At 46.5% G+C, this 20,052-nt stretch overlaps 1 protein-coding gene across 16 annotated transcripts in view; it reads right to left on the reverse strand.

Annotated features, from left to right (window-relative positions):
* Nucleotides 1-1,178: 1,178 nt before the first annotated feature.
* The window catches only part of Pde10a (phosphodiesterase 10A), a 452,326-nt gene continuing 433,452 nt past the window's right edge, over nucleotides 1,179-20,052 (reverse strand). For 11 of the 16 annotated variants that reach the window (XM_039089171.2, XM_039089160.2, XM_063272590.1 and 8 more), the window contains 6 exons: nucleotides 19,787-19,942; nucleotides 17,650-17,822; nucleotides 12,665-12,776; nucleotides 10,507-10,587; nucleotides 8,622-8,710; nucleotides 1,179-6,433 (listed from right to left, as the gene is read on the reverse strand). In XM_039089171.2, coding sequence (XP_038945099.1) covers nucleotides 6,316-6,433; nucleotides 8,622-8,710; nucleotides 10,507-10,587; nucleotides 12,665-12,776; nucleotides 17,650-17,822; nucleotides 19,787-19,942 — 729 coding nt within the window. In that variant the 3' untranslated portion in view covers nucleotides 1,179-6,315. The remainder of the gene's footprint in view (nucleotides 6,434-8,621; nucleotides 8,711-10,506; nucleotides 10,588-12,664; nucleotides 12,777-17,649; nucleotides 17,823-19,786; nucleotides 19,943-20,052) is intronic. The other 5 variants (NM_001388511.1, NM_001388509.1, NM_001388510.1 and 2 more) reach the window with 2 other exon arrangements.

Consider the following 20,052-nt stretch of genomic DNA (forward strand, 5'->3'; position numbering starts at 1 on the left):
GTAGTCCATCAAAGTGATTGATTGAAGGAGACGTATATTCAATTATTATCGGTGCAACCCACTGATCTGTTGAAACTGAGCTGGAATTTTTCTGGAAGCAAATCCCTGGCTTACTACCCATGTTGTCCCTACCCACCCTTACTGCACAGCCTACCTCTATGTGGTTCTTGGGGGGAGGGGGCGTGGCTTCTAAAGGCCCAGGGATGGAAGGACCGGACACCTGGGTCCACCTGGGGAAGAGCCTCCTGAGCAGCAATGGCCAGGTGCTATGGAAAGCCAGGAGGAGCAGAGTTGCAGCTGGCCCCAGGTGACTTATAACCTTGACCTTAGACTCGGGCAGTGAATTCTGACCCAGAGTCAGGATTTGGTGTGCAAGGGAACTAACAACTTTTCTACAGTGCCAGGCTGGAACCCAGATCCTCAGAGGCAAACGCCTTGCCACGGAGCCACACCCTGACACCTTCCTGGTCAGGCTCAGGGCAGAGGTTGGGGGGGGGGGGCGCTTGTGGAGGGAGAAGTGTACACACACCCAGTCTACCTCTGTCTTGGGTTTCTATTGCTGTCATAAACACTACCAACCAAAGCAACTTGGGTTGGTGGGGGGGGGGCGGTTTAGTTCAGCTTACAATGCTCAGGTCATACTCCAATCCTGAAAGAAATTGGAACTCAAACTGGGCAGGAACCTGAAGGCAGGAGCTGAGGCAGGAGCTGATGATGCAGAAGACCCCGGAGGAATACGGCTTACTGCCTTGCTTCCCACGGCTTGCTCAGCCTCAATTATTTCACAACCGGGACCACCAGCCTACGGTGTGGCACCACCCATAGTGGGCCCTTCCACATCGATCATTAATCAAGGAAATGTCCCACAGACTTGCCTACAAGCCAATTACTATGGCATTTTCTCAGCCAAGGTTCCTTTTTCCCAGATAACTCTAGCTTGAGTCAAGTCAACAAAAACTAACCTGACAGGAGTAAGAAATGAATTTAACACTTATACTGAGAAGCTTTCCTCTGGCTCCTCTCTGGAGAGACAAAGCATTTTCCCAGCTGCATTTCGTACAGACTGTGTTGACTCCCAGCCAAGCAAGTATCTGTGGGAAGATCTGGCTGCCACCTATGGACAGCTTCCCTGGGCATCTGTCGCCTTCCCCATAAATGAGAGCAAACTTGAGAGATGATATTTTAAAAATTTTGTATTCAATTATTCACACCAAAGAATATCCATTAAAATTATGAACATTTCTAAATATATTTCATGTATCATACATATATATATACTTTATATGTATACATATCCACAAAAGATTTCTTACTTCTTTAAGCATGTGAATAGAACAAAGATAGAGAATTTTTTGCAATGTAACACCCATATATGCATATATACTGGCTGTTTGAATTATGAATTTATTTACACCTTGTCTGTTATAATAAATGATTAATGTTCTATTATACAAACATAACGGTAAAGATTTTTTAAATACAAAGACTGCAAATGAATACATGAAAAATTACACACATGTACAATATTTATAATTTATAAATGCAAAGATAAGACCTCTTTAAATTATTGCACTTGCGCACTTTACAAAGTTTTTTTTATGTCTTACATATAAAATCATTTTTTTTTTTGGAATTTACTAACTCATCAACTATAATAATGTTGGATATCATTAGCTCGAAATTCCTTCTTTCCCCTTCAAAAGAGAGCCCATTAAGGCTTTGGCTGCAGACGCATCCACTGAGGATCAGTTGCTGGGACCTGTGCCCCTGCTCCAGCAGGTGGTGGTCAGCAAGGCGATTGTCCCCATGGCCTCTGAGGTGTCTTGGCTGGGAGCGGATGGCGGCGGCGGATCTCTTTTGTTACTGTGCTCCTGTGGAGAAAGTTGCTCTTCTCGGAAAGAATCCAGACGCTGCGTTTGTCGTTTGGTAAAGTGTTTCACAGTGTTCTGGGCAAGTACGTGATTTTTTTTTTTAAATAGGTGGGGCACTGTACATAGGGAGATACTGCTGTGAATCAATCAGTTGCACGTTTTTTTGTACAGTAAATGGACATGTAGCATACACAGCAGACAACAGATCATATGGAAACAGTATTCCCGTACGTCCTTTATGTTCACCATTCTAGATACAGCAGAAGACCCGGGGACCAGGGTGACCAAACCAAGAAAGAAAGTGGGGATGCTGGTAATAGAATATTAGTATTTTAGGTGGACTACACGATAAATAAGTGTTTGGGGGTTGAGTTCACATTAGAGATAAAACTGGCAAATGTATACATAGTCTCTGGAGATTGAGCACTGAGATACGTGCCCTGGCTTCCTCTTGAGACACTGGGTTCAACTAAGGTTCCACCCTGGTGCTTGGCCTTTCCCTTCTCCCCCACAGGGCCAGGCCTCCCTGTGCTGTTTCAGTTACAAATCCCCACAGCTACCGTAGGGAGCAGGCAGACTGATCACAGCCTGCCTTCCACGACTGAGCATTCTGTCACTGCATGAAGTGCCTTAGACACTTTCACTGGTCAGACTGTACAGCTTTGTTTCAAAGACATCGAGATCGCTGGACTCTGCTGGGCACCTCTAATTTCAATTTAGTATATAGATAATGTCATCCAGATGGGCGGCGACAAAAATTCACGGGCGAAGATGTAACCGCCGTGCAAAGGGAAGCCATGGCTTACAGTGCGTGTGCGACTAACTCAGATCTCACGATGCCGGCGAGTCAGCCTGACGCTTTGCCACAGGAGGGGTCTGTGGCTTGTGGATGACGTCTTCCAAGAACCCTACTAACACAGCATCAGCATCAAACAAGGCAAAGGAGGGGTTGGAATATACAGAGAGATTTTCAAAACCACAAGCCAGGTCGGAGAGCCAGAACCCAACAGATTCATGCCTCTAACTGGAGCCATAGTTCCCTTCAAACAAGAGGATCCCAAAGTTACCAGGGGTAGATGTCAGTGAAGTGGGGGCATGGCAGGGACCTGAGAAGGGATGCCCCACCAGGGACATGCCCTCTTTAAATGTCGTACACTCAGGAAAGGTAAGGTGAGCACAGGAGAGGAAGGGGAGAAGTCAGCATTGAAAACCGAAAGGCTCATGCCAAGGCAAGGTGCATACTTTTGTTCTATTAAAGCTGACACCATAACCATAACTTAGACCTAAGAGAGCGTCAGCATGGCGCACCAAGCTAAGCTCATCGAAAGGCTCCGTCTCTGAGGCGTTGTGCAGCACCAGGCAGGCTGTGCTAACATATCTAGCACATACATGAACATACTTGAAAGAGCAGAGTTCACTGGGTGTGCATAAAATAAAAAAAAAATGCTAGCACATGCTCAACAGAGGAGAGCCACACTAAACAGGTCACATCAAACTGCCTATTTTTTGCAGGTGTGGGAGTAGGTCACTTGGAATCCCTCAGCGACAGTCTGACCAGCACACTCTTCAGGCTGGAGGGAGCTGGGGACAGGATTCAACTGCTCTCTTCCTAGCAAGGTGGAAGCCTGACCGCCAGCCCAGCAATGCTTCTCACTGCCCCACAGCCTCTCAGAACCTCTAAGGGGCTGACATCTAATCGATGTTTACAAACTTTAGGACTGTATTTTGGCTGCCCAGGGTCAATACTTCACGTTGGTGTTGACACGCACTTACATATCATAAGAAAATAATATAACCATGGTATGTGGAAAGAAAATAAATATTCACCATTGCTACAAAATTTGTGTACCACAAAATGATGATAAATAATATAATTTTGGTTAAGTTGAGCATTCTGTTTGTATTCACTATTAGTCACTAAGTTCGCATCAGCCATTAATGAGAAATTCCTGGAAACCTTTGGAGAGAAAAATCTTCCTGAGACAAGAGGTGGGAGAAGCTAAGAGGAGGGATTCACGTGCCTGTCTGCTAAATGCATTCCACTTGCCGACACACACACACACACACACACACACACACACACACACACACACACACACACAGCCACTCCTGACTGCACGAATTATTCTGAAACCGGATTATTAACGAAATTATTAACTAGGCTGTATCCTTGGCCTGGTTTGGGCAGATTTATGCCTCCTCACTGAATCTTGGCAAATGGAGGGAACAATATTGCAAAGGTTTTCCCAGGCGTAATCTTTTTTTCCAAACCGATTCGCACAGGATACTATTTCACAAGAGGCTGACCAGCTGATAAATCCCCAGGAGGTTCCTCTGCAAAACTGCCCCAGGCAGGGCCACGCCATACAAAGTTCTTGCTTAGGTCAAATTATAAGAGATTTCGGGAAAATCCCTATTTCCACGGCAACCATGAAATGCTAAAGGAATCATAGGTGTCCCAACACCAGAGTCCTTTTATATGCTCGGAGACAGAATTCACAGGCGAGGGCCTTCCCAATGCCTGAATTAAACAATCATCTTAAATGCCGCCCCCTTCTTGCAATTCAGATCCAAGATGATAGATGATCAACTTGTGTGGCTCGAGTGGCTTTTTGCTGAAGCCAGAGTCACCTGTTTGTATGAGAAAAGTAGACTAGCTTCAGTGGGCTCTCACGGGAGAGCACACTCAGGGGAGAACACATGCACATTTTCTTGTGGAGAGCAGCCTGTTTCCACACAGGGAAAACAACTGCTTTTGCGTATGAGGGTGACCATCGTTTTTATAAATGTTTGCTTCCTTTTCTCTCCTTTTGTCTCGTGTGTGTGTGTATGTGTGTGTGTGTGTGTGTGTGTGTGTGTGTGCATGCTGTACATATGTGTGCTTGTCCTCACACCATGCATGAGTGTGTGTGCACATGTGTGCACAGCCCTGGTGCTGTGGTAGCTTCTCTCATTGACATCACCCTATAACAGTAAATGGAGTAGCACACAGAGGGGAGGGGTGTTAATGTTTTAGAAACCTGCGGGGAAATTGCACAGACAGTGTTAAAGTGAAGACAGGGTTGCGTTCGGCCCACTCTGCTCCAAGTGTAAGTCAATGTGTGGAAGGGAACTGAAGAGATTTTGCAAATGCCAAGCACCTGTGTGTACAGTATCGGGTGTATCAAAATCTATTCCGAAAATTTGTTTTAAAACGACGTTGCAGGCTCCTGCCCGAGGGCTGAGTGTTTGGTCTCTGGCCAGTCAGTCTCTTCCTTCTCAAGGTTCACTGAGTGAGAACAACCGAGCTTCGCTCCTCTGGTTTCCATGCCGCTATTCTGAAAATCCCCATGGCTTGAACCTGTGTGGCTTCCTTAGGACTCCACAGGGAGGGCCCAGGGGGTTCTGGCTTCTCTAGAAAGTCACACAGGAGAACTATCCACACATGGCGGGTGTTCGGCATTCGTTCGTTCTTGTGGATGTCTGAATGGTGAGAGGAGACACCATCAGAGTCAATGTGGTAGTCCTGGACCTCTTCCTGTCCGGCATGGAGGAGAGGCCATGCTGTCAGTGCCTCTGAGGAGGGTATAGCATGGGTTGAGGTGTCTTCTAGAATAATCTTTTGTTTTGGACGTGACTAAAATTCTGCCATAACACACAGTGAAAATATAAAGAAATTGTTAAAATTTACATTTTTTTTTTTTACTCACAAGATTTGCTTGCTGGAGGAAATTTATACGCCTTACTTTTATTTTCTTTGTGTGAAGGGTTTGGCGAAGTTGCCAAAGGCTACAGTGAGGGGATGGGGGTGTGTTTTAATTCTTTGACATGGTTTGAGGTGAGCTGCAGTTCTCTGATGCCTGGGATGTACCCTGTGTCCCCTTGATGAGGGCAGAGGTATGCTTCCTTCCTCGTGGAGCTGACTCACCTCCATGCCCCCAGGTAAACTGAATGAACACACTTATAGTGCACCTGTAACTTACAGCTTGAATTTCTCTATCACCTGTGGACTGTAACCTTCATTACAGGGGTCCCAGGCTACGAACTCAAGTTACCTACAAGAAGGTCACATGTAAACTTCACGACAGGGGCGTGTGTCCCATTTCTAACAAACGCCACCAAGCAGTAGCATCTCTGTTAGAGATGAAACACAGAACCACACCCTCATGGAAGGATGCAGGTAAGAACCCCTCCTGTCGTCTCTGCCCCCTCCAGCCAGCGCAGTTCTGGCCTGGTAGCAAATGGCATTCGGGAGTCAGGCGGAGCCATGGAATAGCCGACGTCTGAACACGGTGGAGCCCGGGTTGCTCACGGTCCGAGGTGTGCGCAGGGAGTCATCTGCTTCACATGGATATGCGACGGTACCTTCTGAGAGAGGTTTTCACCCCGTTAAAAAAATAAAAATAAAAAGAACGAAGTCACAGAAGCAGGTTGAGTCAGTTGCTAGGCAGACATCACCTCAGGATCAGTCATCGACCTTCCTGGTCGGCTTCTCAGATGTGCTTTTGCTAGTTGCTGGGCCTGAAATCCACATTGCTGTCTCTTCCCCTCGAATTACCTTCTCCCACTGATTGAGGTTATCCCTAGGAACAAAGGGCATAGTTATAGATGGCATCGAAACAGAGTCCCTGGGCTCGCTTTCAAAGGTGACATCCGCAGTGTGGGACAACTGGGCACAGCCTCGTTAAAGTCATTCTGATGCTGACAGTGGCTGGCATGAGGTGTCTGGGCAGGCTCTATGCCATGCCACCTCAGCTGTGAGCCTCAGAGGCAACAGAGCCCTGGGCGTCTTGTCCTACGGGCTCTGGGCTGCAAAGACAGAAACTCAGCTGGAGCAAGGGCTGTATTTCCTAATTATCAAGGACGGGATCAGCGAGTGGACACAGGGCTCCCAGCCAGGGCCCATTCTGGCAAGGAGAAGCCAGGGATGCCAGGTGGGAGAGCAGAAATGCTACTATCAAAATGACAGGGAGTTAGGGAGGCCAGTTCAACTTGCTTCAGCGTCCTCCATCTTGACAGCCTCTCGGGTGTAAAACAACTCAAACTCCCTGATTTGGGGTTCCAAAACACCCCAATGCAGACACAGCACCTCTGTCCCGGCCACCTCCCATAGGAGCCCCATTCCCCTACTGCCCTCCAATCTCTTCTCTCCCTGTCCTCAGATGCACATGTCCATCACAGGCCATGGCCTTACAACCCTGCAGTGGTGACTACGCATGTGCCTGGTGGAGCTCTTCACAGCATCCCAGCCTAACTTGGCTTTCCTTTTACACAAGGACAGTGTCAGAGAGAGCTTTGACACTGGCAAGCTCAAAAGTTACACACTGCACTTCTAAAAATCTTCCTGTTTTTTAAAGCAAGCATGCAAAGATAGCTTCAGGGAAAAAAATTTTTAAAAAGATTCCTAAAATATGATATAAGCAGGGTAGAACTCTTAATCTGCACCATAACGTGCCATTTTCCCAGAGCTTAGAGACTTTCTGAAACATTGGGAAAAGACATATATTAAAATAAGTAATTTCCTTAATGTTCGTGTGTACTGTATTTACATACTAAAATGGACTTAAGGTAATGATTTGGGTCAGCCAGGCACAGAGAAATGGGGATTCATCAAAGTTGACCAAAGCCACCTAACACACTACAGCCAGCCCTGTGCTTGAAGGCCCAACAGCTACTCACAATGACAGCTTCTAGACTCAGGAGGCACAGGCAGGCAGATCTCAAAGTTCGAGCAAGTTCTAGGATGGCCAAGGCTACACAGAGAAACCCTGTCTCGAAAAACACAGCAGAGGCTGGAACACACCACATTTGGGTTTTATCTAATACCTTCTGGCTAAATGTCTGCCCTCTTCTTCCCCTGGTGTCCATTCCAGCAAGACTGGGCAGTGAGGATGTGCCCCAGACACCATTCACTCCAGGAACTTCTCTTACAAAGGAAATTAGAATCTTTTAAAATGTCATTGTTCTTGACTGAGTTGGGCTCTCAGAAAAGGCAGCCAGAGCAGGTAACAGGTGATAGGGTGAAGCATGCCCAGGAGGAAGGGTGTCCCCCAAGGGTCTCCTCTTCCACATACAGTTCCTAGTGCCATTTAGGCCAAGTCTGTTTCTTGGCAATCACCTGAGCAGACAGCACAGTCCGGAGACACAGAGTTGGGCACTCCTCTGCATGGTGACAGGCCTTTTGTAGAAAATGAATGAGCATGTCCTGCCTATAGACACTACATAGGAGACACACACTGGCAATGAGATTTATGACAGAAGGCCCCTTTGAGTGTCTGGGGGGACCACGCTGAGTGTCCGAGGGAATGGGGTGCTGTCAAGGTCTAGCCAGTACAGATCAGAGACATGACACTCACAGACTAAGAAGGGAGCCAGTTATGGAAAGAGGCGCACTGCTTTCATGGAAACTCCATGTGCCTGGCCCACGCAGCACAGTGAGAATCCTATTTCAAGGGGTCCTCTGCACCACAGCCCCTTTAGCTCAGCTGGGCACCTGTCCCTTGACCTACCCTGGTCCGTGGCATGGGCTGCCAGCACCATTTATCCTGTCTGAACTGCATCAGCTAATGTCTGGGATTCGACTCTGATTAGAAGTGGGTGGGGGTGGCTTTAGGAGAGAACCAACCAAGACTCCCGGATGGGGCGAATGGATATTGGAGCAGAAACCTGGGCTTTCTATCAGAAGGTTCGCTGTAAAGTGTGAATCCGGCATATTCACGGGCTAGTGGAGTGAAAAACCCCAAGAAGAGTTCAGGACAAGGTCGTGCCTACCTGCAGGCCTTCAGCAGAGGCTCTGTGGGTGGGAGGATCTGCGTCAGGGTGGTATAGCAGGGGATGGCCACAGCATTGTAGAATCCAAGCTGCGGCAGGGAAAAATGAAAGGATGTTACTGTTAGAAAGCTGACATTCTCCACCTTTCTGTCCCTGACCCTTAAGTATGAAGTCAGCTGTTCCTGCTGTGTGTTGTTTCTTCCGTGTGCTCTGTCTTCTGCATTGTGCTATGTGCTGTTCTGTGTGCTGTGGGCTGTGTGCTCTGTGTACTGTGTATGGGCTGTGTGCTTTTCCTGCTGTATATTGTGTGCTTTTTCTGTTGTGTATTGTGTGCTCTGTGTGTGTGTGTGTGTGTGTGTGTGTGTGCGATATGTGTGCTCTATGCACTATGTATGTGCTTTGTTCCCTGTGTGTTCTGTGTGCTCTGTGCCCTGTGTATGTGTCGTGTGCTTTTCCTGCTGTGTACTGTGTACATACTCAATTCCTTAACACACCACTACAGTTTACACCCGTGGAATTCAAAGCTTCAGCGAGTTAAACAAGATTCTAAATTCACCTGGCTCAGGCTTGAATCCAAGGCCTATTTGAGAAGCTACATTAACTTAACGCTGCCCTGGGGGACATGTCAGAGTCAGGCTCAGAGTCTGGCACCAGCACAACTCTCTTCCAGCTTAGCGTTCAGGGGCAGCCGATGTGTTTCTGGTTTTCTTCTATGACCTCTAGTCTTGTGCCAAACCCTCACCCTCCCCCAAGACTTGTACCCTTCAACAGACCTCAGGGTGTTCACTGAAGTTCTCCTCCTAGCTCAGCTCTCTCTCTCAACCTATGAGTCTCCACAGCTCTAACTCCTGATGTTACCCTACCTGCTCTAGTGAAGGGCAGATGTGGATTGGTGAGGGACCAAGCAGAGCCCAGGTAACTGTCCTCCCCTGGTGAGCCCCTCTTCATGACAAGCCAATGGATGGCAAAGTGGCAGCCATCTGCTCCCTAGGTGAGCTCAGCAACGTCTTTAGAAGCGTAGGAGAGGAGAAGCAGCAGGAATTCTTCATGGCTCCCACTTGCTTTCTCCTGCTAGAGTTACTGACAGAATCTTCATGCTAGAGCAATGCTCATGTGTTTCCACTTTGAACCGCTTTGAAGCTAAGTTTGAGACAATGGTGAAGTCCGTCTGAAGTCCAGGTGGCCCTGGCCCTCATGAGCCTCCCCTCCAGAGGCTCCTGGGGGGCCAGGGTTACAGGGATGAACCAGCACAGTGGGCTTATTTTTAGTTTCATAGCTGACGCAGGCATTCTCTTATTTTAAACCTTAGTAAGGATTCACTGGGCTGGAGCATTCCAAGAAAAAAAAATGGCTTACTGGGGAGCAGAACACTTCACTGTTGTGACAAAATTACTTCACAATATGCATATTTAAAATTTAGATGAACTGGTAAAATATTTTGTGCATCTCGGAGATATTTAAAAACCCCACAGGCTACCAAAAGAAGTTACTTCTTTTGGCAAAGCTCAATCTATTTTAGAGCAAACTACTATTCTGAATGTAAGTTCTAAAACAAAATCTTTACTGGGACAGAGTGTGTTGTAACTGTTTGGGAAGACTTTGTTGGATCCCTTCCTTACACTACGTGACAAGACATATTTCAAATAATTTAATAACGGAATGTAAGACTCGGCTGGGGGTGGGGTGTGTGTGGCTACACCCCTAGAGTGGGTGGGGACTTCAACGGGTTCACACCAAGTGCAGGGGCCAGACAGAAGACAGTTAACAGGGAGCCCAGTGTTCCAGAAAGTTCTGTGGAGGGTTAAAAGCCACCACATCTAATACATAGATACACAGTAGACAGACAGATGGACAGCCATGTCATGATGGCTCTCGTTCTGCATACCTGTCCTTGAGGGACTTCATCTCGCTTGTCTCTGTCCATCATAGGGATGGGCTGTATCCCCAACTTCTTCATCTCATCCCCCTGGAAGAGACAGGAGGAAATCATTTGTAGTTTTCAAATAGACTTAGGACATTGTGGTGTTCCTGGGATTATTCTTCAAAATAAATATCTTGTGCCCCAAGAGGCATGTCAAAGCAATGGCCATCTCCGAGTCGCTGTTTGGTGGGGTGACTAGGATGGGAAGACTGAAGGCTGTCCTTGCTTCTTTTTCAAATTGCTATTCCTTTGTGTGAAATAAGTAAAACTAGGCTTTAACTTTAGAGTGATGAGCACTTTTCCAAAATTGTCAATGGGGATCCAGGGCCACAGACACCTCAGTAGCACATTCCTGACACAGGTGGCTGCCCGAGGGGACCTCCCCTACCAGGCGTCGGGATGAAGATTTACATCATCCTCTAGAGATGCCACAACAGGGAACACGGCATCCCTACAGCTCTTATAAAGGCACGTGCTTCTGTTTGAAGTGTTAAAATCTTCTTAATGGTGCATAAATAGTCATTTAATTTGATTTTTTTCTCAGAAATCACAGCCTCATACCAAAACTGTCTAAGATTTGTTAGAGTCGAAAGTAAATTCCTACACTTAAAAACTCTGTGCCCTGAAACTTGCCTGGAGCACCCAGGTCCTCAAAGCTCACTTCTTCAGCTCCTAACTGGAGGGGTTCTCATCGTTTTCCTCTCCATCCAAATGAGTGAAACCTACCAAGCTCCTGTTCACTGTGGTGTCATATGTCCCATGAGGGACAAGTTTCTACGTGAGAGACTTAAGCATATGCTTAGGGCGAGGATGGATGCTGAAAAGGAAACCCAGTGATGTGGGACAGACAGGCACCTAATGAGTAGCTTCAGGGATGGTTGGGGACAGAGGCAGGCTACAGCAGCAGAGGACATGAACTCCATGCTTGTGGTGGAGGATTGGACGTGGGGTGCTGACTGTAGGGCTACAGTGCTCTGGGGCCACATGACCCAAGACTGCAAGCTTCATCACTCGTATTTACTTCTACAAGGTATAGATGAGGAATTCTACAAGGGTGGGGCGGGCAGAGTGGGAAGCAGCGGCATGGTGGAAGGGAGGAAAGACACTGGACTTTAGGGATTAAATCAACTGAGGGGACCTGGACAGTACTCATGGCTCTGCCCAGGGAAGACAAGGTCCTGGAGATTACCTCTCATGTTCAGAGCTTTACCCACTGTGGAATCTGCAGGGAGGGGACCAATCCTATGTGCCTGTCACATCCCGGTTCACAGATTAGGATTTAAACATAGTAGAAGGTCAAGTATGCTCTACACAGTATAAAACTGTGTAAAACACACATATCCATCAGACTGACTGTGTCAGTGAAGGATTAGTGCACTTGACACAAGTGTATATCATCACTTTCACTAACTGAGCAAGACAAGTTCTGTTACACAGTAAAACAAAGTGTGCGTGTGTACGTGTGTGTGTGTGTGTCTATGTGTGCTTTAGAGCAGGGGTCCTCAGCCTTCTTAACACTGTGACCCTTTAATACAGATCCCCATACTGTGGTGAACCCTGGCCATACAATTATTTTTGTTGCTACTTCATAACCGTAATTTTGCTGCTGTTATGAGTCGTAATGTAAATGTCTGTGTTTTCCGATGGTCTTAAGGATGGAAACCTTAAAGAAGACTGAAGCTGGGCTGGCCAGTGAACACGGGGACACTGTCTTCTGCCAGAGGTAAAGAAGGGTGACTCCTTTTATTTCCCTCACCGGTAGTGGATGTAGCCCAGGGCTTCAGATGTCCTGTGCACATCTGATGCGATATCCGTGAGCGCAAAGGTCAGCTATCAAATAAGGAGAGTTGCTGCAGCAACGATCAGTGATCAGGGTGCTAAATGCTTTCAGCGGGGACCAGAGAACTTCCCCTCAGTCAGGTAGGTTTAGCAGAGTTTTTACTGCATGATGACAAAACAGCTGAATGTGTTACGTGGGTGACTAACCGCCATTTTTTCCCAAAGCAACTCTTAGAATGGCCAGTTAAGGTATCAGGCTGACTGGCCAGGGGATTCATTTCTACTGAGCTATTTTGGTCATTTCTTGGTAATGTCTAAGTTAACATAAGAATCTAGGACATACCTCAGCCCAGAACTCTGCATATATATCATTTGCTGTCAATTTTGTAACTGGCCATAGTTTCGTCACAGAGCAAAGATCGCAGGCAGTCATCATCAAGCCGATGACACGGTCTCTAGAAGACAATACAAAACTGGTGAATGCAGGATTTCCACTTTTCCCAGGAGCCCACAGGGGTGGGGGCGGGGCACGGGCATCTCCATGAGTGCAGTTTGCCTGTGTGCCACTTATGCAACAGAAAAAGCATCAAGAAGCAAAACTGTGTAGTCTAGAAGGCGGGACAGCAACATGGAATTAAAGCAGTATGACCTTCTGCTACAAGCCCTACAGGAGTGTGCTCTGTGCTGCTGGTGCCTCTCTGTCCCTGTTTGAGCAGACACAGCAGGTGGCCTTACATTACCTTCCAAATTGCCGGGTACTCCTCAGAGCTATGGGCCAAGCATTCATTTCACAGACCCCTACAAGGTTAGCATCTCCTGAAGAGAAAACCTACCTAGTGCTTTCACCCTATATCCACAAAGTCTGAGATGTAAAAAAAAAAAAAAGCTTAATTTCTCCAAGGGAGAAGTGGCATGACCAGATGGCAAGAGGGCTTGGGCCTGTGATGAGCTTGCTCACATGTAGAGTGGGACAGGCCACTTTCCTCCTCTGTTGAACAAGAGCATGTTCAAACTCAAACTCTGCCCAAGAACCGAGCTTTCTGTTCAGTTTCTTGGCCTCCGTAGCAATGCGCTTTGTGTCCGACTTGCTCTCTGTACAAGTACAGCTAAATCTTTTGTCTTAAAGAAAAAGAATGGCTTAAAAAATTCAAAGAAACTTATTGCCTTAAAAATTCAAATTGGCTTTACTGGATTTTCTCAAGTGATCTTTGATCTAGTGAAATAAAGTAAGGAATTTTATTTAATAGTCTGATTTCGCCATGAGGAAACTGCGTACATTCCAAAGATTAGGCATCCTCGGAGATCCAGAACTGTGTAACAGGTTAGATGGTGTAGTCACTTCCAGCTTGCGTGTACTTAGTTATTCTGAAGGACACGGGGCTACCAATGGATTTCTCCATTACAGACAGAGCCTGGGTCAATGGAGACGGTCTGTCGGGATCATCTGTCAAGATCACATGGGGCCCTCTCCTCCTGCCCATGACAGGTGGACTGGCACATCACAAAGTACCATCCATCCATCACCCTGTTTCCGTTCCTTCACTCACCAACATCCACAATCTGGCTTTCAGAAAGGGAGCATCCCAAAGGCTCGTTACATCTGCTACAGGTCGGGGAGAACAACTGAGAAATGTTCACAGGTGTGTGGCTGCCTATCGTCCCAAACAGATGGCGTCCCAAGACCCAAATAGCTTAAACTGACCAGGGAAATGAACAATTCTCTGGGTCAGCTTAGTTTTTAGCTTCAAAAGAAAATCATTTTTGAGTTTAGCCATCTACAGAAATATGTAACTCATTTCCTTCCTCAGTCAGAAAGTTCATTAAACAGAAATAGAACATGAAAACTAGCATTATATTTACAAAAAATTATTTCATGTAATTGAAGTATGTCAATCTCATTCAATGTATTTTCACCAAACCCCCTAAGATTTTTACTCCAAATAGTATGATAAGGTTTAATTCCAAAAACAACCACCTCATTTCAGATCTGTAAAAACATTCTTAATAGCACTAGTAAAACGTGCAGACCTTTTCCACTGAAATGACCTCACAGGTAACACTGGGAATATAAGGCTCAGACACACCAGGGAAGCATTACTTCTCAGAGTTCACTGTCAAAATTAATTAGACAACACAAAATAAAGTTATTTTACTGCTCATAAGAAAGTCAATAGCCTGGAAATTTGGCGTGAATCCTTATTAAGCAGAATGACTTTTTATTGTTGATTATAAATCAGTTAGATGGTCATGATCCCTCGAAGTGCCAGAATGGGTGTTTCATTCTGTTTGTGGGTGGAATTGGACCCCAGCCCTGCATGCATTCTAAGGAGCAGCTGTGGCCGAGTCAACGTCTTGCTTAATGCATTCCCAGTATGACCTCATGATGACCTGGCTTTCACTGCAAACCCCAGAGTGAAAGCTGAAAGAAACTCAGAACACACAGCGTGTTCATGGTCTCTTGGTAACATTAGACACTTTGAGTCCATTCATTAAATCTAACAATTCTGATTCCTGCAAAATAAGATAAACTCTGCTCTCACAGAAGCTTCTAGTAGGGAAAAGCAAATAAGCCATATAAAGCAAACCATGGGATATAACTCAACACTAGAAAGTCACGTGATACTTTTGTGAAATGGCACTCTACTTTTCATTCAAGTAAATAAATGTAAACGGCTCAACTAAAATACCAGTGTGGATATTTATAACTTGGAAACTCTATGACAGATCACCCATTTGCTTCTGAAGCATACATGGTGAAGGGGTACGAGCCTGAAATATTCTGTAACTCCCTTTGAAGCGGCACAGTGAATCAGAAAAGACAAACACTGTGGGCAACATTGTAGCTTTTAGTCTAAGCATCAAGAGTGCCCATCTGATCACTTTTCAGACAGCCTTAAGATTTGCACAGAAAACAAAGTTACTAAGTGATGGTTTCCTACAGGATTTCTAAATAAATAAATATGTAAAAGAGTCCTTATGAAATAGACAAGATGAATTGAAGTGTAATGATGAAGGCCAAGACAGAGGGACTGATTGTGTGGAGGGCCAGATGGTTACCTAAGTGCTTAAGGAGACCTCCTGGGTGGCAAAACCCTTATTCCATTCTACTCTGTAGGGAAATGTGATTAGTCACTAAGTGATTTAATGCATCAAGAAGAATCATAAATATAATTCTATTAATATAAGAGTTTGGAGCCAAATGTAAGAATTGAACTATAAAATATACAAAAATGTATAAAATATTTGCATTGCTGTGGGACTCCATAAAAACAAGTTCAGGATGCGGCTTCATGAAGTGAGAATCTGGGGCTAGAGTGTCACTCACTAATTGAGGGTTTACCTAGCATATGTAAGGTCATGGGTTCCATCCTTAGAACACACACACACACACACACACACACACACACACACACACACACACGCCTGCACACTTATAAATAGAAAATACGAATTAAAACTGTAAATCACCTAAAGAAATTATTTGTGACCAGGAACACAGAAGTTTAATGTCTGCAGCAGAAAGATAGGTCAGAAGATGAACCATTAGGAACAGAAGTTCAGCAGACAGACAACAAGGCAATCACAGAGTGTGAGATTCCTCTGTACAGCAGACAAAAGTGCACGGACTTGCCTCACCCTCATGTTACAGGAGGGGTCAGTTCCTTGGGTATTTGTTGAAACTTAATGTATGCCTATTTCTAGCAATATGTGTCATATATCTTTAATTTTTAATGTAGGTTTGTCTGCATGTATGTCTGTGTACCATGTACATTTCTGATACATGCAAAGGCCAGAAGAGATCAGACCCCCTGGTTGCCAGCTGCCATGTAGTGCTGGAAACAAAAGTCAGGTCCTCTGCAAAAGCAGCCAGTGCCTTCAGCCACTGAGCCATTTCTCCAGCTCTATGCTATCTACTTTCAAGGGTCTCCGGGGAAGACTGCATGATCAAAATGTAATGCACCATTGTTAATAATGAAAAAGAATCTAGAAACCATCGATATCGATCGGGAGAAGGCTTCCCAACCTTTACACTACCTGTACTACATTGTGTTATAGATCTTCTTTTAAAGAATTTGTTTCTCTGGTATTAGCACATTTTGAGGAAAAGGCGCACGGCTATGTGCGCCCTACAGGCACGCTGTGCACACCTCTAGAGAAACAAAGTGCACAGGATGGTATTGTAGTGAGCAGACGGCACTTGAGTGCAGAAGCAACAATGTCCCTCTCTTCTGCGTATTTCTTCATTCTGTAGTTTGTTAAGACAAATAGGCAGCACCTTTAAAACTTTAACACAAATTAGTCACCGCTAATTTGTACTACCCCGGAGGTCCATATGCACTGACCATGAAAAATAGCTTCTTAATTTGATGTCTAAAGTTTAGTAATATAAATTATTGTGACTATTCGGTAAAAATGACTGGATACATCCAAGTAAAAGTAGAAGCGTGGGTTTCTGAAATGAAGAGTGATTCCTGAGGGTCAAAAAGCCCTCCCGTAGGCACCATAAAGAGTGGTAACACACACCTCTGTTCCTGCACAAGGTCTGAAGTGAAAGCGACACATACATCATGAGCTGAGGTGACTGAAGCACACTGTCCCTGTCAACTTCAGAGGGGCAGAGCAGAAGGAACTAGAGGTCCCCAGGGAGCTTTGTCAACACAGACTCATTTAGTCCTGGGTGGGCCTTGCTGGGTGTGAAAGTAAAATGGCCTCTGTTGTCCTTCGGGAGGAGGGTTCTATACACTGTGTAAGTTTCATACCTCGTTGAATGTGGACATGCCCTGGTGTGAAGGGAAGCTGCTCGCACAGCTTCTGCTGAGCTCAGGCACCCACATCTCTCTGAAGACAGACACCATTTACTCCTGAGAGTTCTACAAATTCCCTTTCCACCGGGGCACCTAAGTGACTGTCTGCTAAGAACCCAAAAGCAGAGACTATCCTTGAGGAATATTAAGGTCAGATCCAGGTGGATCCCAACTGGGATCTGGAGACTGGGACTGACCCACAAAGTGCCTGTCCATGCACCTGAGGATAAAGGTGACCTCACTGAGGAGAGGATGGCCAGATAGAGATAATCACGGCAGTGATCGCTCTGGCAGCCACCCAAGGACCATCCAAGTAGGAAGGCAGGTGAGCAGCTCACAACACACCAGACACGAATCCGAATCCACCACACACACCATCCTCGGGAGGAAAGGTGGAACCAGCACCAAACGCACACAAGCAGAGACACGGCCTTCCGGTTTCCTCCACTGAGCGTGCGCTCACACCCAGTTACGGTTCTTAATCGATGTGTTGGGCTCTTGGCTTTTGCCAAGTCATTCTTACCGATGGGACTGGTTGTGGAGGTTCAGCGACCCTGTCTGGTACATCTCCTCCAACTGCTTCCTGTTCCCAAAGTACAGTGCGAGGTCAGTGGCGATGATGGCTTTGCGGATGATCTCCAGCACCTGCTCGTACTCGCTGGAGCTCAGGGTGGAGAAGATGTTGTGTCCTTCCAGCTGCAGAGAGACCAAAGGAAAACCACCAGTAGCACCCAGAATGCCAAGTGCCACCGTAACGACGAGCTCAGGGAAGCACAGGGCTGTTTGGTTGTAATGATGGAGCCATTGCTTACATGAGCCATTTTACCCAGTGGCTACCACTTGCTGCCACAAAACCCATGTGACTTTACCTTATTTCTGTGTGTTTTTTTATGGTGATGGGCTGATAGTGTGAAATTTCGAAGTTGCCGGCATGTTTTTCTCTTTGGCCAGTAAGTTTTGTACTCTACGGAAATTCCTGTCTAGCCTCAACTACTTCACATCGCACTGTGAATAGTGATCTATCTTCCTGTGGCTCAGGAGAGGTAGGCACATCAGACACAGTGCAGCAAAATCCAATTGGAAGAGGAAATCTTGAGTGGCAAGAAAGACGCCCAAGAGGTGTCAGCACAGAGGAACACAGGGATAGCTGAAGGGGCACAAGGCCGTGCCTCCATGCTACGTGGGGGTACCATGGAATAGTATTACCAGAGAAGGAATTGCCCGCATTGAGCCAGAAACACAGGAGACCCTGCTTCAGAGAGGGTAGAGTTTGGGTTTATGGGTGGGTAGCAGACACTCTGACCCTACAGTAGGCGGAAGCCATCCACAAAAAGACTTGGGTATTGAGAGGAAGCCGGAAGACTAGAAAGGAGCTGTTGGTGGGAGGATATATTCATGGAAGCTGAGAGAGGGACGATAGGTCAAACAAAAGTCAAAACAAAATAGGTCAAAACAAAAAGGTGGGGACATGAAGGCTTAAGCTTGGAGGGGCACAGAACTGTGGGGGATAGCCCAAAGTTAAGTATGGTGGCTTGAATGAAAATGGGCTCATAGGAAGTGGCACTACTACTGGGAGGTATGACCTTGTTGGAGTAGGTGGCCTAGTTAGAGGAAGTAGGTCACTGGGGATGGGCTTTGGGGTTTCAGAAGCCAGGCCCAATGTCTGCCTCTGTCTCTGTCTCTCTGCTGCTCTCCCCCCTCCCCCAACACACACACCACCTCCCTACCCCGTATCTCTCTCTGCCTACAGCTCCAAATGTAGAACTCTCAGCTCCTCCAGCACCATGTCTGCTGCCACTGCCATGGTTCCTGTCAGGCTGATAATGGACTGAACCTTTGAACCTGTAAGCCAGCCCCAATTAAATGCCGTCCTTTATAAGACTTGCACTGGTCATGGAGCCTCTTTACAGCAACAGAACAGTGGCTAAGACACATGAAAAACTTATATGGAAACCTACTATTTAACAATACTATTAAAAATATAAGTGGGGGGGATGAAAAGAGAGCCGGGAAGCCTGGGGTGTGGAGGGTGGAGGAGGGAAGCCTGGGGTGTGGAGGATGGGGATGGGGAAGACTGAGGTGTGCAGAGTGAGAAAGGGGAAGACTTGGGTGTGGAGGGTTGGGGGGAAGCCTGGGGTGTGGAGGGAGGGGGAAGAAGGAGATGAAAGGAAATAGGTGGGTTAGCCTAAGCTTTATGGAAACTGAATAATTAGGAAGCTTAACTTCAAAATATAACTTTTTAAAAAAAGAGTTCAAATGGGGTGTTCTGCATGGGTGGACCATGCCACTCACAGAAACCATGGGCTATTAAACAAAACCACATTGCCAGATGTGGGACAGCTCCCTACCAATTATTTTGGTCAGAGTGACCTCAGAGGTCTCCAAAATGACCGCCAGTGCTGCTGGTCACCACGTAACTAGCCTGTAAGGACCCTGTCGCTGAAGACACCGAGTACTGGTTACAGGATATGGAGAAAATCAGATCCTAAAACCTGCTCACATCTGTGGCTGTAAACCTCAGACAGCACGGTAAACTTCAGCTGCTACCTGCACAGTGAGCTGTGAAGCTCTCCCTCTCTCCCTTCAGAGCAGTTACCACCTCATAGGAATCCCCTCTGGCCGGGGTACAAGGAGTGTGCACCTCAGCTGGGCAAGCTCACCTGGAGGATGGACACCGTCTGGGAGAAGTGGTGTTGCTCCATGGTGGAGGTGGAGTACAACGCAGCCAGGGGGTGGTCGAATTTCTGCAGGTAGCTGTTACTGAAGCCCCTGTGGTCCAGGTCATGGCACAGACAGGCAATTAGCAGGCCTTTGCGCTTGGGGAGGTGAGAGAATGCAGAGATGTTTACAACCTGGTGAGTTCCCTAGCTTACCTTCACACTCCTTTCTCTGTGGATGTACCCAAACTCTTAGGAATCTTTGAAAC

This window comes from Rattus norvegicus, chromosome 1 (genome assembly GCF_036323735.1).
Source record: "Rattus norvegicus strain BN/NHsdMcwi chromosome 1, GRCr8, whole genome shotgun sequence".
Classification (NCBI taxonomy): domain Eukaryota; kingdom Metazoa; phylum Chordata; class Mammalia; order Rodentia; family Muridae; genus Rattus; species Rattus norvegicus.